This window comes from Lagopus leucura, unplaced genomic scaffold (assembly GCF_019238085.1).
Source record: "Lagopus leucura isolate 7727_CA_CO unplaced genomic scaffold, USGS_WTPT01 Super-Scaffold_100008, whole genome shotgun sequence".
Taxonomy (NCBI): Eukaryota; Metazoa; Chordata; class Aves; order Galliformes; family Phasianidae; genus Lagopus; species Lagopus leucura.
Window position 1 is genome coordinate 35267613 of NW_024962265.1, and position 21095 is coordinate 35288707.

General features: G+C 37.1%; 1 protein-coding gene across 1 annotated transcript in view; it reads left to right on the forward strand.

Annotated features, from left to right (window-relative positions):
- TRHDE (thyrotropin releasing hormone degrading enzyme) overlaps positions 1-21095 on the forward strand; it is a 213700-nt gene that overhangs the window by 107029 nt on the left and 85576 nt on the right. Inside the window, exon 7 of the mRNA XM_042872562.1 lies at positions 17053-17118. Coding sequence (XP_042728496.1) covers positions 17053-17118 — 66 coding nt within the window. The remainder of the gene's footprint in view (positions 1-17052; positions 17119-21095) is intronic.

Below are 21095 nucleotides of genomic sequence, written 5' to 3' on the forward strand. Positions count from 1 at the left end.
AATATTTTTTTCCTTTTTTTTTTTTTTTTTGATGTATGAGATGTTTTTTTCTATCAACCAATGAAAACTCAGGTCATTGCAGAAGAGCAAGAGCAGAGGAACGGAATTCTGCTGTGGAGAAGGAATATGTATTAATTCAGGCAATTTCAAATTGCATTTTAGTGATAGGAATGATTCAACCAACTTTGGGACTTCCATGGAAGAGTGGGAGTAATGTATAATTCCACCTTCTTCATGATAGGGCTTGATGTTAGCCTATGACCCAAAAACTGGAGGTTTCCATCACACCACATTATTCTCTGCTTTGTGGTGTGGTGTCCAGTACTGTGCTTTAATTTCATGACTAAATGTGCTTGATGCCTGATGCAGATGTTGTTTCCTGCAGCTTTCCACTAGGAAGGTTGTACTGGAACTCTCTGCTCCAGACAATAAGTCTCTTGACTGTTACCCTTGTACTGGATAATATTTTCCTTCTGCACCATTAGCTGCCTAGCATCAGACTGAAACAAGACAGCTGCAGCATAGCACTGACTTGCCTGCTGAGCTTCCAGTTTATCTAGCAGATATTTAGGGCTAAAAGAGAGTGTATCCTCTCTTGCAGTCGCCAGTTATTCCCATCAGCAACAAATTCAAGATGTTCATCTTCTGTTAGAGGTTCTTATTCCTTTAGGGGTGGACAGATGAGAGTGTCTGTGTAAAAATGCTTAATAGATATAGAATGTAATATTTGAACATAAAATACCTAGGAAAATATTCTAAAATACTGGAGTAGATCAAGAGCCCAAATAACATTTTCAATAAAATTTTTGCTGCCTTTGAAAATATTATTCTTGGTCAATTAAGTGATAATAAACAGCAGGTTTTTGATTATTGAAGTGTTCTCATTGTTTAAATATTTTAATCATGTTTGCTGGTGATAGCTGAACCTCAGCTGATTCAAAGGTTTATCTCACATAGTATCTTAATATCTCAAGCTAATGATTTTTTCTAATTAATACGATAATAGTAATATCACACAGTACTCTGTAATACTTAGCACTAATCTTTTAATCATATGAACGTTTTACAAACACAAAGAATTTATTTACATTGAAATGATAAATAGGATTCTAAGACACATCTGTATACTGTTAGCTATTTTATACATGCCAATAGCATCACTGTGTTTTGTCTGTAAATTAGAGTACAATCTGCGTATTGTATCTGTCTGTTTATTTAAGGGTTCATTTTTACTGTAACAGTGGCCATGCTCGGTGGATGAAGTCAGCATTTCCAGTCAGCTTCTCTGATGGTTGGCTCTCCCAGAGCCCTGAGTGATGTTGAGTGAGTTCATATCAGGGCCTGTACCTGTAAATTTTAACTCGTTTATCTGATCTAGCAATCCAACCTGAGAAATGGCAATGAAAGAATTTACTTTTGCCCTTTCTAAGGGGAGGAGACTAAAACACTTTCAACCATAAATTCTTTTTTTGCTGTCTAATAAGTTATCTGCCTTTCTGTCAAGCCATTCATCCTTTTGTTTTGAATACAGTCTTTCATCAGAAGAAACTTTACCAGTGACTTCATAGCTGCTTTTTTCCCTGTTTCTGTACTTTCCTCTAAGCTTCTGTATCCTTTTGAGAATAAGTTAGAACAAACTTAACGTTTTGTAGATCTTGCATTCTTGTTTCATTTCTGTGTAATCTTGTATGCAAGCATGCACAATTTTGCACTTAAAATCAATTCGCTTGTTGATGAAATGAACTCTTTTATGAGATAGCTAGAACTTTTGCCTATCCTTCTAGCTCTCTAATCTCTGCCAATATCAATACTGTGACGAATAGTATGTTAATAAAATCTGAAATGTACCTTGTCGGGTGTTTGTTCAAATATTTTCCAGTGCCTCAAAGCCCTCCTTACACTGTGAGCCCTGAGCGAGGGATTTTATTGCTGGTATTTCATGGATGGCTTTTTAGTTGATTGCTGACTTATTTTTTAAATTACTGAAGAATACCAAGTTCTTGAGAATTTCTTGCTTTTGACTCTAGTAAACTTTTGGTCAGGATCATTAGTGAGGTCTTTTCTACTGTCTTTATTAAAATGTTAATTTTTAAAAAGTCTAGGACTACATGCAGTATCTTTTCTCAATCTCAACCTCTCAACCTTTTTTTTTTTTTTTTTTTTTTGCATTCTCTTTTAATTTTTATTCAAAATATCCACCTGATATTCCCTGGGACCTTAGGTTGTCATGTGATCTCTTTTCTCTCTGTATCTTCTACCTGAAATTGAAATTGTGAAACTTTCTCCCATCTCATTTTTCTGCAGTGAAATGACAGTCATAGATTGTCATTGTCATTTCATTATCTTTACTGTCATCAATATGGCATAAATCAATTAGAAACCATTAAAATGCCTGTGTCTGCTAGACATTCAGCTGTCATTACTCTTCCTATACATTTCAGAGGTAACCATTGAAACTGTGATATTTAAATGCCTTGGAGCTGAATATACTTTTCATTTCCACTTTCTTGTCCCCAGTGGTTGCATGTGTTAAAAGGTTCATGACTAAACTTCCAAAATATGGTATTCAGGTAATCCCATTAGCAGAGTGAAACAGGCACTGCAGCACACAGTATTTCCACTTATGCTGTTGACAGTGGTGCTTGCCTCTTTCAAAAGCCAAACACTATCATAGCAGTCCTTCACATAAAAGCATGTCATGTCATCTTCCACTAAGGCCACAAATATGTAGAAATAAACAAGAAGCCGTGATAGCACATTAATAAGCAAACAATAGTGGTAGATGATTCAAGGCTCTCAGTTCACATCAGAGAGTGGATATATTTTCCTAGTGCAGCTGTAGGTGAGTGAGTGTCCTCACACAATGACAGGAAAAGTGGTTGTATCCCAAGTGAAGTGGGAAATATACGCTGTTGAACACACAAGTGGATCTGAGAATTATTAAATCAAGGCAAAAAGCGTGACAGCCTTTCCACACCAGAAATAACTGACAGCGGGAATCAGCCCTGGAAAGCTACATCAACAGAGGAGAGAGTGCAGCAAGGATAACATGAGGAGCAACAATCAGCAAGGAAGAACCAGCTGTAATGAAACAGAGAAACAAGACAGCTGCATCATAGAGGGAGCAACCAGACCCAGAACAGTATTAGAGAGATATCCCAGATAGAAGTAAAGAAGTCATACTGTACATGAGCAGTCACAGCCAGATAACAGAAGATGTGAAAGGGCACCAAATACAGTATAGAGAGTTAGAAAATATCTGAAGTTGTTTCCATCATGCTTCTGAATGCTTTAAAGTGTGTTGGTTGCAGATCCTGGTAGCAATCAGAGCAGGCAAGTTCAGTAGGCTGGAGTGTAGCTATCAAAGTGTACAACCAGCAGAATATGTCTCGGCAAGCACAAGTACAATCAAAGCAAGGAAGGGTGTGGCTGGAATAGAGAAGAATATTCAGTTTTTCCTTCCTGTAAGCAAAATGAGTTTCTGTAGTGATACTGGCCCAGACTTTGCAACCCAAGTAATTATTTTCTAAACATTTGTCTGCATAATTTGTTTTTCATTGTAACTCTGTGCCGCTTCTTTAAAAAAGCTTTTTCCTGCTTTCTGCAACAGTCTGATGGAAGGAGGATGTATTTCTCATAGTTATAAAGGAAGGGGGAGGCAAACCCCCCAAGGCCAATGTTAGAAGGACTATACAACTAAAAATACACACAAAGAAAAATGGTCAGTTTCCCGTTTGTCACAAGAAACAGTTCTGGCAAAAGAGGATTTAAGACACTGGAAGTAGTGACTTGCTCTCTCTATAGTTCTCTCTGAAAATTCACAGTGTATCATGTTTTGCAAGAACAGTCAGTGCAAAGGCTCTCTAAAATCTTCATTCTTTTTACTTCTTTTTGTCAGAAAACTGGCCGGATCCTAACGCTGAAATAAACAAAAACCAAAACATCTATTTTGACCAGTGAAACCAATATTAGTATTAGAATGAAATCCACTCAATTTCGTAAGTGTAAAGATATTGTGACAATCTTTTCCTAACAAAATGGTTGTGTGCAGTGACCACTTGAAAGTGAGAGCAGCTCATGAGTGAACACTATAAGAAATACTAGAGAAACACTAACAACTAATAAAATAAAGTAAAGCTGATTATATTTTTAATTAATCACTTAACTAAATCAGGAACGTTGAGATGACATCCGGCTAGCTAGTTAAAATTCTTACAATACATTTCAGGTCACTGTGCAACCCGTTCCCTCTCTACAGTGTAAAGGTTTGTTCTTCCTGTCTAATTTAGCTGTGATGTCACCCGTGAATGTCATGAAGCTATCTGAGTGTGTCTGATAGTGGTGTCTGTTCTTTGACTTGATAACACGGAAGGTCAGTGCTCAGATTGTAGAAGGTGCTTTCAAGACCCATTTGAGAGTAATGCATTTTATCAGAGGATGTATCTTATAATGAAAACAATTCCTGTTCAGATAAGAATGTTTTAGATCTTCACAGCTTCCAGTATGAAAGCCATTGGAATGTGAAGTTGGTGAAATTTTTAGGTTCAGAGCAGTCCCAAGAGTGCCTGACTTCAAGAATGCAGGAAATCCTGCTCCAGCCAATGGGGTGCTAGTGTATAAAGCCAACCAGGTACATCTGATCACCTTCCTGACTCAAAACAGTCAGTAACATACTGCACTGCTAAACTTATGGTTGTGTAGCGTTTTCTGAAGAAGAATCATAGAAACATCTCTGTGAGATGTATAAACAGCTGCACGCCTAGAATGATTTGGGAGTACTAGTTTTCCCGTGCTGGAGAAAATTATGCATAGAAAAAAGTAATAACAATGGAAAACAAATGTTAATCAAAACACTATTTTAAAGAGGAGTGCATTAGACTAGAATGCTTGGTCAGGCCAATGCAAGGCAGAACAATCAGGAAGAGCCAGCTGTGATTGTCTTCTGCTTGTTCCTTCTCAAAGGCAATGGCAAATGACAGCTCTCTAGGCTTAGAGCAGGTGATCAAAGCAAAAAATTGCATCAGTGCCTCAAGATGAGTGCTGCCATCCTTTGTTATGCTTCTGTCCCCAATGGGGAGTTAAGAAGCAGAATTGTTTGGCTGTGGCTCAGATGTTTTCATGGCATAAGTGTTGATGAAGGTGGGCTAGCTCCATGTACATACCTATGCACTGGAGTTCCTGAAGTGTACTTACATCTTCTGTCTCCCCAGTTCTACTTTGTAATGGTAATTTTTAGCAAAAGACAAAACAGAAAGCTTAGTGTGGTACCTTCTTAAACCTTCAAGGGTAGTTTCTGTTTTTCCCTGACAGTGACAAAAAAGAAAAAAAACAACGATTCCATAGTGAAGATGAGGGATAACTTTTGCAGATACCCAAGTTCACATTGATTAAAGAAGGGCAACAATTACAAATGTTGAAGTAATTGTGTACAAATTATAAGAATTGGAAATAGAAAATAAATTGTAGGTAACTTACATAGAGCAAAAGAAAAAAAAACTCAACCAAAAATATGAGGGCTGTCTGAAAATATTATGTTATGTTATTATGTTGTCTCACAGCATCAGAGGCAGATGTTAATGCTGTGAAAGTAGAGATTGAACCTTCCCATCGGTATCCTATTAGATTTTGTTGCCATGCGACAGATGGCAGCAGTGGGGCAGTCTGACAGAATGGTGTCTAACATGGAAGTGTGTATGAAGAAACTGTGTGTCATTGAGTTCCTCCATGCAGAAAAATGGCACCCACTGACATGCATTGATGCTTGCTGAACATCTGTGGAGACCCAATAGAGGATGTGAGCACAGTGAGGTAGTGGGTGTGTGTCTCAGCAGTGATGGCAATGACGTGAAAGACAAGTCACGTTCTGAACACCATGCAGACCTCTGCAGGTGCAGCATGTGGGTGGTCATTCATTGCTGGCAAGAATGCATACCTAATGGTGGTGTCTGTATTGAGAAACAGTGATTTCTAGCTGAGAATTTGCTCTATCAAATAGCGTTATTGTGCTCTTTGTATCTGTTGTAATTTCCATGGGAAGAAATTACTATTGGAGCAGCCTATGTATAACAGGCTACTCGTAGATTTTGCGGGTCTAGAGGACCCCCATTCAGGATGTAGCTGTCTGGAACAATCTTAGCAATACTCTTTTGTTCTTGTTATTTTAGAGGAATATTTGAATTCTGAAGCCTAAAAGATGTATTGAAAGAGAAGAAGTAGAATGGCATGCCTAATTATAGTTAGTTGCAAATAAATCAGTTTTAGACAAATGGTTTGAGATGATGATGTTTATTTAACTAGAAATATGAAGGAGTGTTATTCTTCATGCTTCATAAAAATGAATGTGGTCAAACAGATCTGATTTCAGTCTTTGATGAGATTGTGTGGTTGGTAAAGAGAAATTGAGTGGAAACATAGACTTCTAAATTTTGTTCTATTATAGCAAAATATTTTATTAGAAAAATAGTGCTACATGGTATCACTACAGAACACATTGACTGGATTAATAGATAGCTGTCTCATAATACTGATCTCCACAGTAGTAACTGTTGGAGAATCATCACAAATTTTTAGTTTTACTTTACTTAATTTGCTTTTAGATTCTCAGTGGAGTTGGTTGACAAAATGGTGATATGTTTCTTCTTTAAGGTAAAGCAACAGTGATCATGGAAACACTTTAGTAAATGTTCCATCATAAAAGGGAAAATCTTCATCTATTACTTCTAATGGAAGACATGGAATTGTGGAGCTAGTTTTATCATTAGAGGAGATCCTTAAGACAGTGGATTTTAAGACACACTGGTTTATTCACTGCTTACTTGCATTATGGTGAAGGCCCATCTGTGTAAATAATGTCATCAACCTTTTTTGCTTATAATTTCTTGAGGCTTTTCTCATTCATAATGAAGAAGTATAAAGTGCTTTTTCCTTGGTGGTGGTGTCAGCACATATAACAGATTTTGGTGGCCAGGCTAAATAGAAGTGCAGTTGTCTCAGTGCAGAGTCTCAGTCTAGGCGACTGAAGCATTTCATTATTCAAAGAAAGTGGTATGAGAATACCTGAAGAACATGACGGTCTTTTACTCCTAAATTTTGTTCATTGTGTCATGTTCCTAAAATTTACAAGAGCATTTTTGTCTAAGACAGACATTTCACCAAAGCTCATCTTGCCATCTGACCATTCTGATATTATCCAGGCCTAGAACAGCTGTGTTTGTCAGAATAGAAAATGATTATGATTTCTCAGTGAAAAGCTCTCCTTGAATATAATGTTGCTTTTTCAGTGATGTTTTGGCATCGGGTAAATGGCCTTACAGTCTATAAAAACAACATAAGATGCTGTTATGCATCTTAGATGATTTAGCACAGTAAATTACAGGTTTATAGGTATACTTGCTGGTTTTAAAAATATTGACTCAACTAGACTGCAAGTAAACTTTTAAGAACAAAGTAAGATTAATTTATTTATTAAAATTTATCCTGGTTTTATTGCCGAATATCAGCAGCATGTTAACTTGTGGGTATGCATAGCTTGATAAGCAGGTATCAATTGGAAATTATATTTTATAAAGTAAAGAAGACAAAAATTTGGTTTTTTTTTTTCCCCCTCTATCTGTATAATAAAAAATAAAAAGGTTGTTTTTTAACTCCTTTTAGTGTGGGTAGCCACTTTTTAATAATTCATTATTGAAATCATGGAAATCAGTCAGACTCAAATTCAGCTGATTGTGTCGTTACTTGTTTAATTCTATGTGTGTAAGCTGTGGAATTTAAGTTAAATTACTTGTCTTTTTAAGGTGATTCATTGTGTCACTAAATGATGGCCTGGACTAAGAATTTAAGTATTGGGCTCATGGTGTCACATCTTGTACTTGTATGCATAGTCTGCATACACCGGTCTTCCTCAGTTTTTTCAAGGCTTTTATGTGGATTTTCCAAAGTGAAAGCCTCTAGGAATTCATTCAAACATGTTATGTTTTTGTCATGTTATATATATTAGGATAACATTGTGTTATTGTAATCTAATAAGGAAACATTCACGTTCATGAAATTCATTTGCATTAAGCTTCATTTTTCTTGTAGTATTTTGATGTACTGTTGGAGAATACAGAAAATTAGTCACACTGGTGTACTGTGGTGATCAGTTTCTGAAAATGAAAGAGTTGGTGCTGGTGCCTTATGTTGTGGTCTAATTCATTCCCTGAAAAGAATTTATCTGTGAGTATTTCTGAAGTTTTCAGAGATGAGATACAAAAACACTTCAAGAACTCCAGAGAAGGCTTTGCAGTGATCTCTGCTCCATGGAAGAGTTTCAACAGATGTGTCTGTTGCTGCCCATAGTACCATACTGGAATGGCAAGTGTGAACAGGGCACTTGTTCCAAGACTATCAGTGAGGCTGTTGACCAAGAAAGTTGGTACAAATTACAAAAATAGGAAGGCAGAGCTCATTTCAGCTTGATCTTCTGGGGGGAGATGAGGAATGACTGGACTTCTTTTATGGAAAAAGAAGTGAACATGTTTGCTTTAGAAAGCACAATTTAAATTCAATAACCTGGATTTGATGGTGGTTACCTAACTGTTAGTTGCTCTCAAAGGGGAACTGAAGAGATGTCAGTTGATTTATTTAAGGTCACACCAGTTGCTCAACAGACATTGCACCAGGTTACTCACATCTCTCAGTCCTCTTCTTTAAAATGCTGATAGTGGTAGTCAAGTTAATTCAGTGCAGTACTTGTGGTGTAACACAATGATTCAGTCAAACAGGTTTTTAAGAAGTTGTTTACACGAATGCGCACTGTTCTCTATCTGCGGTGGAATAAATTCTGCAGATGTGACTTAGTCAAAACATATTTTTTGTGTCAGATTTTCTGCAAGATTTGACAGACTTCATTTTGGTTCCTAATTTTATGTAAAGGTTCTTTTTTAAATGTCACATTCTTGTTACATGTCTGATGTACGTTGTTCTTCCAGTTTAATTCATGCTGTGTTTTTCCCAATAAGCTAAATTTCATAGAGCATCCAGCTGTGGTCGCTTAGTACCAACAAAGAATGATTGTTTTAAAAAACGTGGCTTGGATACTACATGTTGGCTAACGTTCAGATTACAAAAATAATGTGCAAATGTACTTTCTTTGTATGAGTGCTTTGTAACATGCTCTTTTAATATTTTGAATGAACCTTGAATCATGGAATTATCTATTCTGTATTTTAAAATATACAGAATAGTGTATGAATTCAGGAACTTTGAGGTGAAATGAAATTATACTCATTTTCTTAAAAACCTATTTGATTGTGGATATCCTTAGGCTTCCACTTGGCAGAACAGCGTAAAAATATGTTCAGCGTTCTTAAGAAAAAGAAATGCTGCTTTTATTACATTTGGAGTTCTAAAAAAATCTCTTTCTTCAGCATGTTTAATGAAGAAGAGATGCATTTCAGTCAGTATTCAGAACATTTTAGTCAGAATTTGGAAGTGTCCTCTTCAGTGTGTGATCTTCATTGATTTTGTTAAGGTTGTTCATGCCTTGAATGCAGACAGCAGTCATACCTTGGGATTACTGGGTGAGGGGCCACTTGATGGCCAATGTGTAAGAAGGGGAACTCAGAATTTTAAGATGAATTGGTTGTATTAGACTTGCTTGATTCCTGTGGTGAGGGAACAGGTTGCAGGAACTATCAATTTGTGGTAGATGTATGGGAAATACTAATCAAAATAACTCAGTTGTTAGAAAGTGTGAAGCTGCATCGGAGCTGCATCCATCTGCATGTTCTGGAAGTACCCAAGTATGGAGTGCAGAGCTTCTGGAAATGGGGTGTAGACTGTGCTTGCAAACAGGCTCTGTCAGAGAGTTGCTGGGGGCAGTTTAGTTCCTAGAATTTCTCCTAGAGCCCATTCTCTATAGTCTGATGAGTTCAGCTTCTTGCTTCAGCAAGGTGCAGTCTATAAAGTGTGTGAAGGATAAATAACTCAGTACATGTATAACTTAGTTGCTTTAATGTTAACTTCTGCAAAAGGAGATTTTGTCTCCCTGTCTCCCTAACTATAAGTAGTTAGGAGACACTGGCTTTTCAGAAATCCTTTGGCAGGTCACCATGCCACAGGCTTTTGACTCTCATTCATGGAGCTGTAAAGCAACTAGTGTTGCCTCAGACTAGAGGAAGGTCCTTTTACAGACTGGAAATTAAATGAGCAAATGATCTGGAACAAATAAAGTTTATGGCCTTGTCTCCCACCTATCTTGGGGCCTGTCCTCTTCAATATCTTTATTGATGACCTGGATGAGGGCATCGAGTGCACCCTCAGTAAATTCGCAGATGACACCAAATTGGCTGGAAGTGTGGATCTGCCTGGGGGTAGCGAGACCCTACAGAGGGATCTGGACAGGCTGGAGAGCTGGGCTGGAGCCAATGGGATGAGTTTCAACAAGGCCAAATGCCGGGTCCTGCACTTCGGCCACAACAACCCCAGGCGACGCTACAGGCTTGGGGCGGTGTGGCTGGAGGACTGCGTAGAGGAAATGGACCTGGGGGTATTGATTGATGCTCGGCTGAACATGAGCCGACAGTGTGCCCAGGTGGCCAAGAAGGCCAATGGCATCCTGGCTTGCATCAGAAACAGCGTTGCAAGCAGGAGCAGAGAAGTGATTGTTCCCCTACATTCAGCACTCGTGAGGCCGCACCTCGAGTACTGTGTCCAGTTTTGGGCCCCTCACTGCAAGAAAGATATTGAGGCCCTGGAACGTGTTCAAAGGAGGGCAACAAAGCTGGTGAGGGGTCTGGAACACAGGCCATATGAGGAGAGGCTGAAGGAGCTTGGAATGTTCAGCCTGGAGAAGAGGAGGCTCAGGGGAGACCTCATTGCTCTCTATAACTTCCTGAAGGGAGGTTGTAGTGAGCTGGGGGTCGGCCTCTTCTCTCGTGTCATTAGTGATAGGACCAGGGGGAATGGCTTCAAGCTACGGCAGGGGAGATTCAGGCTGGACATGAGGAAGTATTACTTTTCAGAAAGGGTGGTCAAGCACTGGAATGGGCTGCCCAGGGAGGTGGTGGAATCACCGAGCCTGGGGGTGTTCAAGGAAAGACTGGATGTTGTGTTGAGGGACATGGTTTAGTAGGAGCTATTGGGAATAGGTGAACGGTTGGACTGGGTGATCTTTTAGGTCTTTTCCAACCTTAGTGATTTTATGATTCTATGATTCTATGATTCTATCTCTACTTGCCCATGGAATATTTTCTCCAAAATGTGATGGGCCTTTCCATGCTATTCCTTCAAATCTTTCTTCTAAAAATTTTTTAAGTTATATTCAGTTGTAGCATGGCACAGAATAGTTTAAGGAGGGAAATGTTCATGTATGTTTAACATAACTGATTGATGTAAAAAAAGTACTGGCATATACTAGGTATAGGTTAGTAGCAATCAAACTGTGTATTGATTCTAATCTTAAATCAATAGCTTTAGGAAAAAATGGAGCATTCGTTAGTGCTTATATGTGATCTGAGCTTTGTTATTATCACTTCAGATAAAGGTGAGTAAAAGAAATTATTTTTGGTAATAAAAGCTCCAACAATAATGTGATTTATTTTATTTTTATTTTTATTTTTTAATGAGAGAAGCAAAAGCAAAGTGGGTCATTGGAGATCTTGCAGAAAATTGAGGTATTAGATTTTTTCTTTGAAATACAGTTACGTAATTTTTGTTGGCAATCCTCTTCTCCTCAGTATCTCACTCTGCTCTTTTACCTTGGGTACCATGGTGGTGGTTTCCACAACAAGATACTTCCCGATTTTAGTTTTTATGTCAAAGCAATCGGCTTTTATCCCTAAACAAGTGCAGCAAGGTGAACATTTGTGAGAAAAACTTATTCTGAGATCTGCACGATTGTTATTCCTGATATTTGTTGTTACTTGAAATAAATTTGTAAGTGAGACTGCAAGATACTTTCTCAGACTTTATGAACTCAGGGAGGTGTTTTTGCACTGTTTACACTTTATCTGTGCTATTTCAGATATATTTCTTCAGATGAGATGAATCAAGACTAGCAGAAGTGCTTGCTTCTCTTTCAATTGCCTTTAAAAGGAATCTGTGCAGCTGGCTCAGCTGTGTAAAACTGAGTAAGCATGAGGGTAGTTACAGTGTAGGCATCTGCATTCAGTCACATGAACCTCCATCCTGCGGTTAAAAGGAACAGCAAAACTCACAAAAGCAGAAGGAGAAAGAAGAAAAAAGAGATGATATTCTAGAGAAAAAAATGACAAAATTTGATGGGAATGAGGATGGAAAAACGATGCTAGTTAGCCTTTTACGCTCTCTGTCTTACCCTACTCCAGCTCATTTACAAAATGACAGATTATTTTACTCTTCTGAGTGTCAACTGTAGTTCACAGCTTCTTTTCTGTGTTGGTGACATTTTTCTCTCGTGAGCACTTTTTGGAGTGCTGACATAATTTTTGATCTTTAAAATAATAAGGCTGGATGTGTTTACAAGTCAACTGTATCTCTTCACGTGTGGCCCCTTGTCCTTGCCTAGCTTCTGCATAGTTCTGTGTACTGATTTGCTGATTGTCACAGTATCTGCTTCTCCAAAATGACTTCATTCATTCGTTATTTTTAGTATTTTTATTTACTGCCTGTTTGGTACAGTACATCTGCCTGCCTCCATCTACAAAGCACACTGCCATATCTTCAGGACACTGTCTTGAGTACCTGGCTATGTTTTTTTCATGAGAAAATATAATAAACTGAGGTATGATTTGTTATTTGCCTCTCTGTATATGAGAAGATGGTATCCCACCAGTTTTGTGTCTTAATTCTTCAGAAATTCTTGGGAACTACCTACTAGTGTAGAACTCCTGTAACAGTGGGGAGTCCATCTGCGTATGGCCTTTTTTAGCAGTGCAGTTGAATTAATCTCACCTAACTTTAGATGACTGCAGTGCAGATGGGTGCATATAAGCTGGTCATCCAAGGGTCATTTTGGAGTCAAATGTAAGTGATAGGTGCATTTAGTGTACAACTCATCTGTTTTGAGATGAAGTGCACGCAGGATTGACTGATTCTGTCCATTGACAGCATCTAAAAGTCTAAACAACTAAAGTACCTGTAGACAGAGATGCCACAGATGCCTGTATTTGGTATCCCATGCTGTGTGGCTGTGTAACAATACTTTGTAGTAAGCAGTTGTGATATTTTTGTGGTTTCAAACTTAAAACATGGTTGTTGTTGTTTTTTTTTTTTTCCCACTGATGAAAATTCCAGTTAGTATTTTCTTTTGTATAAGTAGTGATTACAAGATGTAAATTGCAAGTGAAATAATTAGTTTAAGAATTCAGATATTGTAAAATCAGATCACCTAATTAGAGAATTGAATTAACTTACAGTATTTGTGAACCTGTAGTGATGTCACAGAATCACAAAATGTAGGAGTGAGTCTTTAAAAATTAAATTCATTTAATCTGAGATCAAAGTTACAATCTAATTATTATTTTTTATGCGTGGGAATTAGACTGAATGCCTTAACTTAAAGTGCCTCTGCATTTTCTGGATATCAAAGACAAATTCAGCTCACATATAAAGGAACGTTGATCCTCATTTTAATAATGGATGGTCTTTACTGTAGTGTAGGTGTGAGTTTGTTCAGAGAAAGAAATCTATATAATGTTCACTCCATGAATGTACAGCAGGTTAGCCACTGTTGGCTAATTGTCCAGCTTTCCCAGGAGTGCTTTGCAGAGGGAAGGAGTGCACATGCAGTTAATTTCCATGGGACAGCTGATTTTCTGCCTTCCTTCCCTATAGCATCTGTCTCACTGCTGAAGCTGAGGAAGCTCCAGCTGTTCACAGTCTGTAGGATGAACATGCTAGGTGATCCTCACTGTATGACTTCACTGTCGTGTTGCTCAGTTTCCATTTATGTAATGGCAAGGATACTGATATCAGTGTCTCACGAAGCACTTTGAAATCTGCTAATGAAGGGTAGGTATTTCACCAGAACCAGGTAGTGCCATTACTCATTGGCACTGAGTGAACTATTATTAAAGCACGGTACATAGCTTTTCCCTAGCTTGAGTAAGCTTTTGTATTGTCAGGAACATAGATACATTGAGTGAATAGGAAATAATTACTTTCCACTAGACCTGTTAAAACCAATGCACTTTACCTCTTGACAGAGTACTGAGTCATCTACTGCCTTGAGGAAAGCACTTAAATCATCTGTAAGTGGTCATGGTGCCCTGTGAGGGAGCCAGATTCACTTCTCAAGACTCCCTACATCATTCCTCAGTTGGACAAGTGCTGGCAGAGCAGAAGTAGCCCTGAGAGTGAAGTGGGAAGCAGATCAGTTGCGTGTCAGGGCATTCAAGGAATAATGCTGACAGGTTCCAAAGATCATCCTCTGCAGTAGGGCAGGTTTGTTGTGATTTAGGATTTATACATATGTAGGTTTAGGCCTGCGTCATAGAAGCTTTCAGAAGTATGAAAGCAGAAGTTCTCTGGATTCCGTATAGTTGACTGCTTGCTAGGTGAATATACAGTGAAAATGCCAGCATTTGGGCCATTCAGATAATCCAAAAGATATGTATTCAATTGCTCCTATAACTGAAGATACTGTGCATACCTTCTTTCCCTCCTTAATATCATTAGGGTCATCCTCCATGCCTATCTTTTAAGAAGTCCTCCTTCTTTATTTCACTTACTCTGATCTTTTAATCCTCTCTGTAAATTTATTTCTCCTTGTATCCAGTCAGTATCAGTGTTTCTTGTCTTTTCCTTTCCCTCTCAGAGCTGGGGATGTATCAATTGCATCTTCTTTGGAATGTATTTCTATTCTCTCTTCTGCCTCCTTTCAAGGTAAAAAAAAGTAATAACGTAGTGAAATACGTGGTTTTCTCCCATTCCTTCCCCCATCTCTTTTCACTTCACACCAAGGGGCTGCATTTGCTCTTCTGTTTCTTGCCCCTTCTCTGGTTGTCTGGTTTTCTCTTTTTCTTCTTTTCTTTAGAATCCCTTTCCTTTCTCTCTCTCTTGTTTCCTATACTATTTTTTCAGCAAATAAGTCATCCAGATAGGCAAGCTGTGTGGGGAAGATAGCAGAACTGGGACAAACACATTGTTGTTCTGGATGTTATAAATGGACTTCTGGGTTTCCTGAAGGTAATTAGAAAGAAATTCTAAAGTATCTGTGAAAATGAATAGATCTGGAGAGAGTATTCCTGCCTTTGTATCTTAGAGCTCCTATTCAATCTTTATTTGCTTTTTTTATTTTATCTGCTGTGTAAAGGCCAAAGTTCCATCCACGATGTGACTAAATGAGAGCTATGAGAGCAATTTTATATTTATTTCATGTCTTTCTGATGGTTCTTGGTCCCTGGATAGAAAAGACTGTATGGGAAAGATCATAGGTATTTGTTTGCTTACTTCTCACAGAAATTGGTAGAGCTAAGGTACCTATATGAATATGCATCCATTATTAATATGTGAAATTTAGATACTGATAAATGAACAGAGGGAATACTGACAAATGAGTGGCAAAAAGAATATGTTTGTTGTCAAGGGTTTGGACAGATATATTTTATGTATGGCTTTTTTTTTGGTTCTGCTTCAAATAGTTTTGGTTGCACTGCCTAAGTTACCAAATAAATTGGATTTATCTGCTTATTAGATTCTTTTCTGTCTGCTGTTTATCTGCTTACATAGATTTATCTGCAATTTATCTGCTTAAGCATCTCAGAGAACTTTACTCACTCAGTTCCTCTGGTAAAATGAGGGTAATAACACTTCCTGACCTATAGTCTTGACTGCTCAGGTAATAATCTGTGTGGACAGGAAGAATTTTCCATGCTGCTGTGTGTTCCTGATATGATTGGGCTCTCAGTAAGATAAGGTACTACCATAAAAACATAGCACAGTGTTAATAATGCAAGCATCTTTTTTCTTTTTTTCTTTTTTGCTTTATGCAGTGTTCATTTCTTGTAAGCAATCACAAGCATTTCCTTAATTCATTCTTTTTTTTTCTCTTCATTTACTTTATGAACTATATTTTTTGCTGTTTATGTCCTTTTGGCTTTAGTACCTGATAATTTTTGAATCTGTGTAATGTAACTTTTTTTTCTCCCCTAATTAGCATTAGTCTAATTCCTGAACCTACATCTGTAGCAGAGGTTGTTGAATTCCAACATCTTGTTTTCTTGCAGCCTTTGATTCACTGTTTTTAAATCAGAAATGTCCTCCCTCTCATACAGAGATCATTACTAAGTGTAACACTTGATCAATGGGACTGGGAGGCTGATTTTCCTGATTTGACTGCAGAGTAAGACATTATGACTAGATAATCTGTTCTGCAAATGTATTTTTGCTTGAAATAGAGCACTTGTACAAGTGGAAAATATACAGAAGTTATGGTCATACTGAGAGGGAGTAAGAAAGCCCATGGGGTGCTAGTGTGTCTGTGGTTCTTGATGTAAGTACTGACAATTGGAATCATTTGTAAAACAAAAGAAATTTTTTAGATCTCAATCCTTTGCCTGAAGGGACAAGAGGATAGAACTGATGTATGTACAGTAAGTATATTATACAAATACTTAGATCTTTGGAAGACTGTGGGAGTTAAACTGACTGTTAATGAAGTCAAGTATGGATATCAACATCTTAAAAATGAAAATGAAATGATCCACTTCTAGATCACCACATCTTGAAGGCTTTTTTGAAGGAAAATGTTATCACTAAATCCTGATTTACAATAATGTAATTAATAGAAGAATATTATGAATAATTATTGCTGTATATTTTATCATGGACATCATATTTTGCCTCACTGAAAATTGCACAATAGTGCTGAGTGCACATGAGGCTGGGAACAACTTGATCATTTTTCCCAGTAAATCTTTGTCTTATCTTTTATCTCATTTTTTAATTTCAGTGCAATTAAAATTATTTAATAATTTTTAACAATTTTCCAAGATTATACTGTTGGATACAGCTGCATACTTCAAATTGTTACTAGTTTTGCACATCAATATTTAACAATAACAACTTACTTTTCTGAATTATTTCCCGCAGGGTGCAGCTTTAATTCGAATGCTGGCTAATTTTATGGGTCACTCTGTGTTTCAAATGGGCTTGCAAGTAAGTAAGATATTTCTGTCTTTGTCCAAGTGCGTATTTCTAGCAGCTTGTCTCACTTGTACGTTTTTTCTTTTTAAACTATCATATATTTGTGAAAATGTTTCTTTAATTCAGGACTGTAGGAGGCACCAACATATCCTTGAAGCTAACTTTGATAGAAAACACCGGGCAGTGTAGCACACAGGGTGGTGCCCCTGTAAATGAAAGCTTCACCTCTATCTCTTGGTGTACGTAGATATTGGGCTTTAGCTGACACACTGTTTTGTGTCTGGTTTGTGTACATTGCCAGGTAGTGGCTGTTTTAGCTGTATGACAGCTGTGTGCAGGGCTAGCTGAGGAAGGAGCTACTTCTGTTCAATTACATTTGCATGCTGATATGAAAGTCAAGGCAGCTAGAAAATACATAGCCCTAGAAACTAGTAACTGCTTTTCAGATAAATACTTTTGCCTTTCCCTGCCCTCCACATAAAATTCCTCAAGCTTTATTTTTGCCTTTGATAAACATGGAGAGCTCTCTACCTTAACAATGTTTTCAAAATTCACTTTACCTTTTAAAAGAAATCTGAGGAGGTAACAATTCTGTATGAAGAAATTCAACGTGCTGATTATTAAGGACGAACTCTTTTCAGCAGTAATTCAGTGCAAATGACTGTTTCATAAACTATTTAAAAACAAACAGGCCAAAGCATAAAAAACAATGCAACTCCCTCTATTCCATGGAATTCTGCTTGAGTAAATCATGTTACAGGCAGCTGTGATTGATGAATTATGTATGATGCAGCCTGCTACTTAGAAGTGTCCTTTAAAGTAAATTGATGTTCACCTGAAATACAATTATGCTAAGATGGAAAGAGCAATCAATCTTATCTGTTCTTAGTAAGCTTTTCATTTTGAAATTTAAATAAACTATGTCTGGGATCAGGTCATTTTTTAACACAGTAATTCTACTTCTAACCACAATGAATTGAAAGACAAAAATATAAAACAAAGTTCCATAAATGCTTTAGTTATATTGCAGAGAAGTGTATTCCATGCAGTAGGCAATGTAAGGAAAGAGGGAAAATGTGACTTTTTTGGAGGGTTTAAGGACATTTGTGTTTTGCGTGGGACCCATTTAAATCTTTTCCATTGCTATAACATTTGGTCTGATCACTTAGTTAATTTCATCCTGATTTCTTTTTTGTAAGATCTTGTATATGTAGATATTGAAATCCTCATCTCATTTAAGCCAAGAAGATTTCTGTCATTAGTCCAGCAGTCTATATTTCAACTACATTTCATAAGGAAATTCAGTTTTGCTAAAAGAGCATTTAACTGAGAATTGGAGAAAGGGAACATTTTTATACATATATATCAAACCTCCTTTTTCTGTTTGCCTTGAACAGAGTTAAAATTGTCATAGAATAAGTTAAAGAAAAATACTTTAAATCAAACAAAATAATTATAATTTAAAAAATCAAAGTTGCAGTAGTGGTGTTTCTAATATTTTCCTTTTATTTTTCCTTTTCACTGTTTCTGCTCTAATAGAAGCTCTTCCTTTATCAAAGCCAGTGAAAAATCTGTGAAAATCTAACTTGTGGAAGTCTTAGCATCAGTTCAGTAGGATGATATTCTGCTTCTGCTTATAAAAAACTATTTGAAATCCAGATGGAGATTTTTTGTATGTCTGACTCCAGGTTGAACAAAATAAAGCACGGTGTTCATGAGCTTGTTCATAAGCTACAAGTTATGTAATTGGAAGTGGCTGTCATTCATTTAATTCTTTTGATTCTTTGTGAATGTAACAAAATAACATTGACGATGTTCTGTAGAGCTGGGATGCTAGCTTTGCTAATGATGTGGGAAATGGTATAACTGATTCACCCTCTCTTATCATTTTAGCTCTTTAGCCCCAGTACTGTTACTTGGGATTTAGCATGAAGTTCCCTTGCATCCAGTTTTATTACAGAATTCCAGTGTTAGCAGCTAAGTGGCTTTTTTCACATATTGCTGCAAAAGTAAAGCATCATTACTATTATTTAGATATCTCTTCAAGTAACAAATACAAAAGTACAAAAGTGTACTTGGTGGTTCATTCCTGCTCATTCTAATGGCTTTCTGAGAAACTGAGTTCTGAAAGACCTTGGCTTTATCTTACTGACCTTATTTGTTATTAGCCTCCAGTATGTAAAATGCATCAGTGTTAATGTGATCATTATTTCAGTTCTTTTTATGAGTTATGTCCTTAGTGTTTCACAGATGACAAAAAAGAGTATTTGTGTAGTTTTGTTGCACCACCATAGATCAAAATGAGTAACCTTTTATATGCATTTGCGTGGAATGCTTGTGATTTCATTGAAGTCAAGGTATGATTCATCATCTTATTAAGAGTTGCAAAATTAGAGCTTTTATACAATGCTAACAAGCCTTTGGCTTAAAAGAGAGGAAAGGATAAAGTTTAAAGCAAGAAGCTAGTGGCATGTCTACCTTTTTTGTCTCTTGCCACTTACATTTTCTGAATCTAATTACATGCTATCACCTGGCAGGTGGATATTATGAAGAAGTCAAGATAGCCTGTCAAAGAAAACAATCAGTTGTGTTAAAAATGAAACTAAAAAGTTGGTGAAGGGAAACATGGCTCAATGCTGGATATTATTTGATAATTAATGTGAACTGAAGAATGTGTACAAAGGTGCCCATGATGCCCAGAATTCAGCAAACCATTTTATTGATGAGTCTGTGAAGATATAAAATATGAACCGTGGCAGCTTTATAGAATATATGGTTTGAAGAGATTCATATCTACTGAGGGTAACTGGCCCATTTCTATCACAGTAAATACAAGGTGAATATATAGTGTAGAACTTCCATTGTAAAAGTGCGGCCAAGAGAATTCCTAATGAAGATACGATTTTCTGGAAGCCCTGCAGAAAAGATGTCTCGAATCATGTGACAGTATCAAGCACAAGATTTAGTAACAAAGACAGATCTTTTTTCACTGTTTTCAGATGGCGTGTCACAGACAAATCCAAGAGGGAATCTATTTGTTTAATGACTGAATAACAACAGTAACTGTTACCACAGCTGATAACTGTTGGATACAAAAAAGTCACGGCTATCCTTCCTGTAGAAAAAAGTGTAGTGACACCTTCCTTCTCATACTGGGTGATACATTTCTTGTTGATAGTCCTGACTTCTTTCTTGATGCGCCAAATTTAATTTGCACCAGGAAAGCTGAAAGGGTGAGCGTCACTAAATACCCGTACTCTTCCTACAAAGTGTTGCTTTTCAGTCAAAATGCCATTAATCTGGTAGAACGTCAGTTGGGAGTATGGAGAGGCTTGGCCAGCAGAAGGCACCAAAATTGGCCTTATCATTCAGTAATATGCAATACAATTTTAGATTTGTATGAGATTTTCATCTGTGGGTTGTTGTTCCTAATCTGTGTGCTTGGAATGAATTATTGCTACTTAACTTGTGTTATTGTATTACTTTTCTAGGAAAGTTTTATAGCTTTACTACAAGACATCTCTTAAAGTTATCAGTGTTTTTATTTTTTTCTCATATCAGAGAAAAAAGCCTAGAGATTTGAAGGTCTGGTACTTAGATGTGTGTAAAGAAACACCCTCAACTCTGTAGAGACCATTCTGCAGTGGTTAATTTACATTTTTCTTATATTAGGTTGATTATTTTGGAGATTCATCTCTATTACTCTGTATCTGTCAACACTGCATTTCATTTGCCACGTGGCAGCTCATTGATCACACAGATCTGTATCCTTTTGAACTTCACTTGCTGCTATGTATGTGTTCATCACTCACTCTGATTTAGTGCATCATCAGCAGTTTGAATTAGTTACCAAAGGAATCCCTGCTTCCCTGTGATAAATTAACTGCTTTTGTACTTTAGGCTTCACATTGTGAAGAAAAATTTCCATACAGTTCTTTGGATAGACACTGTCTTTTTTTGGTGCTGTGGTCACCATATTGAAACAAATT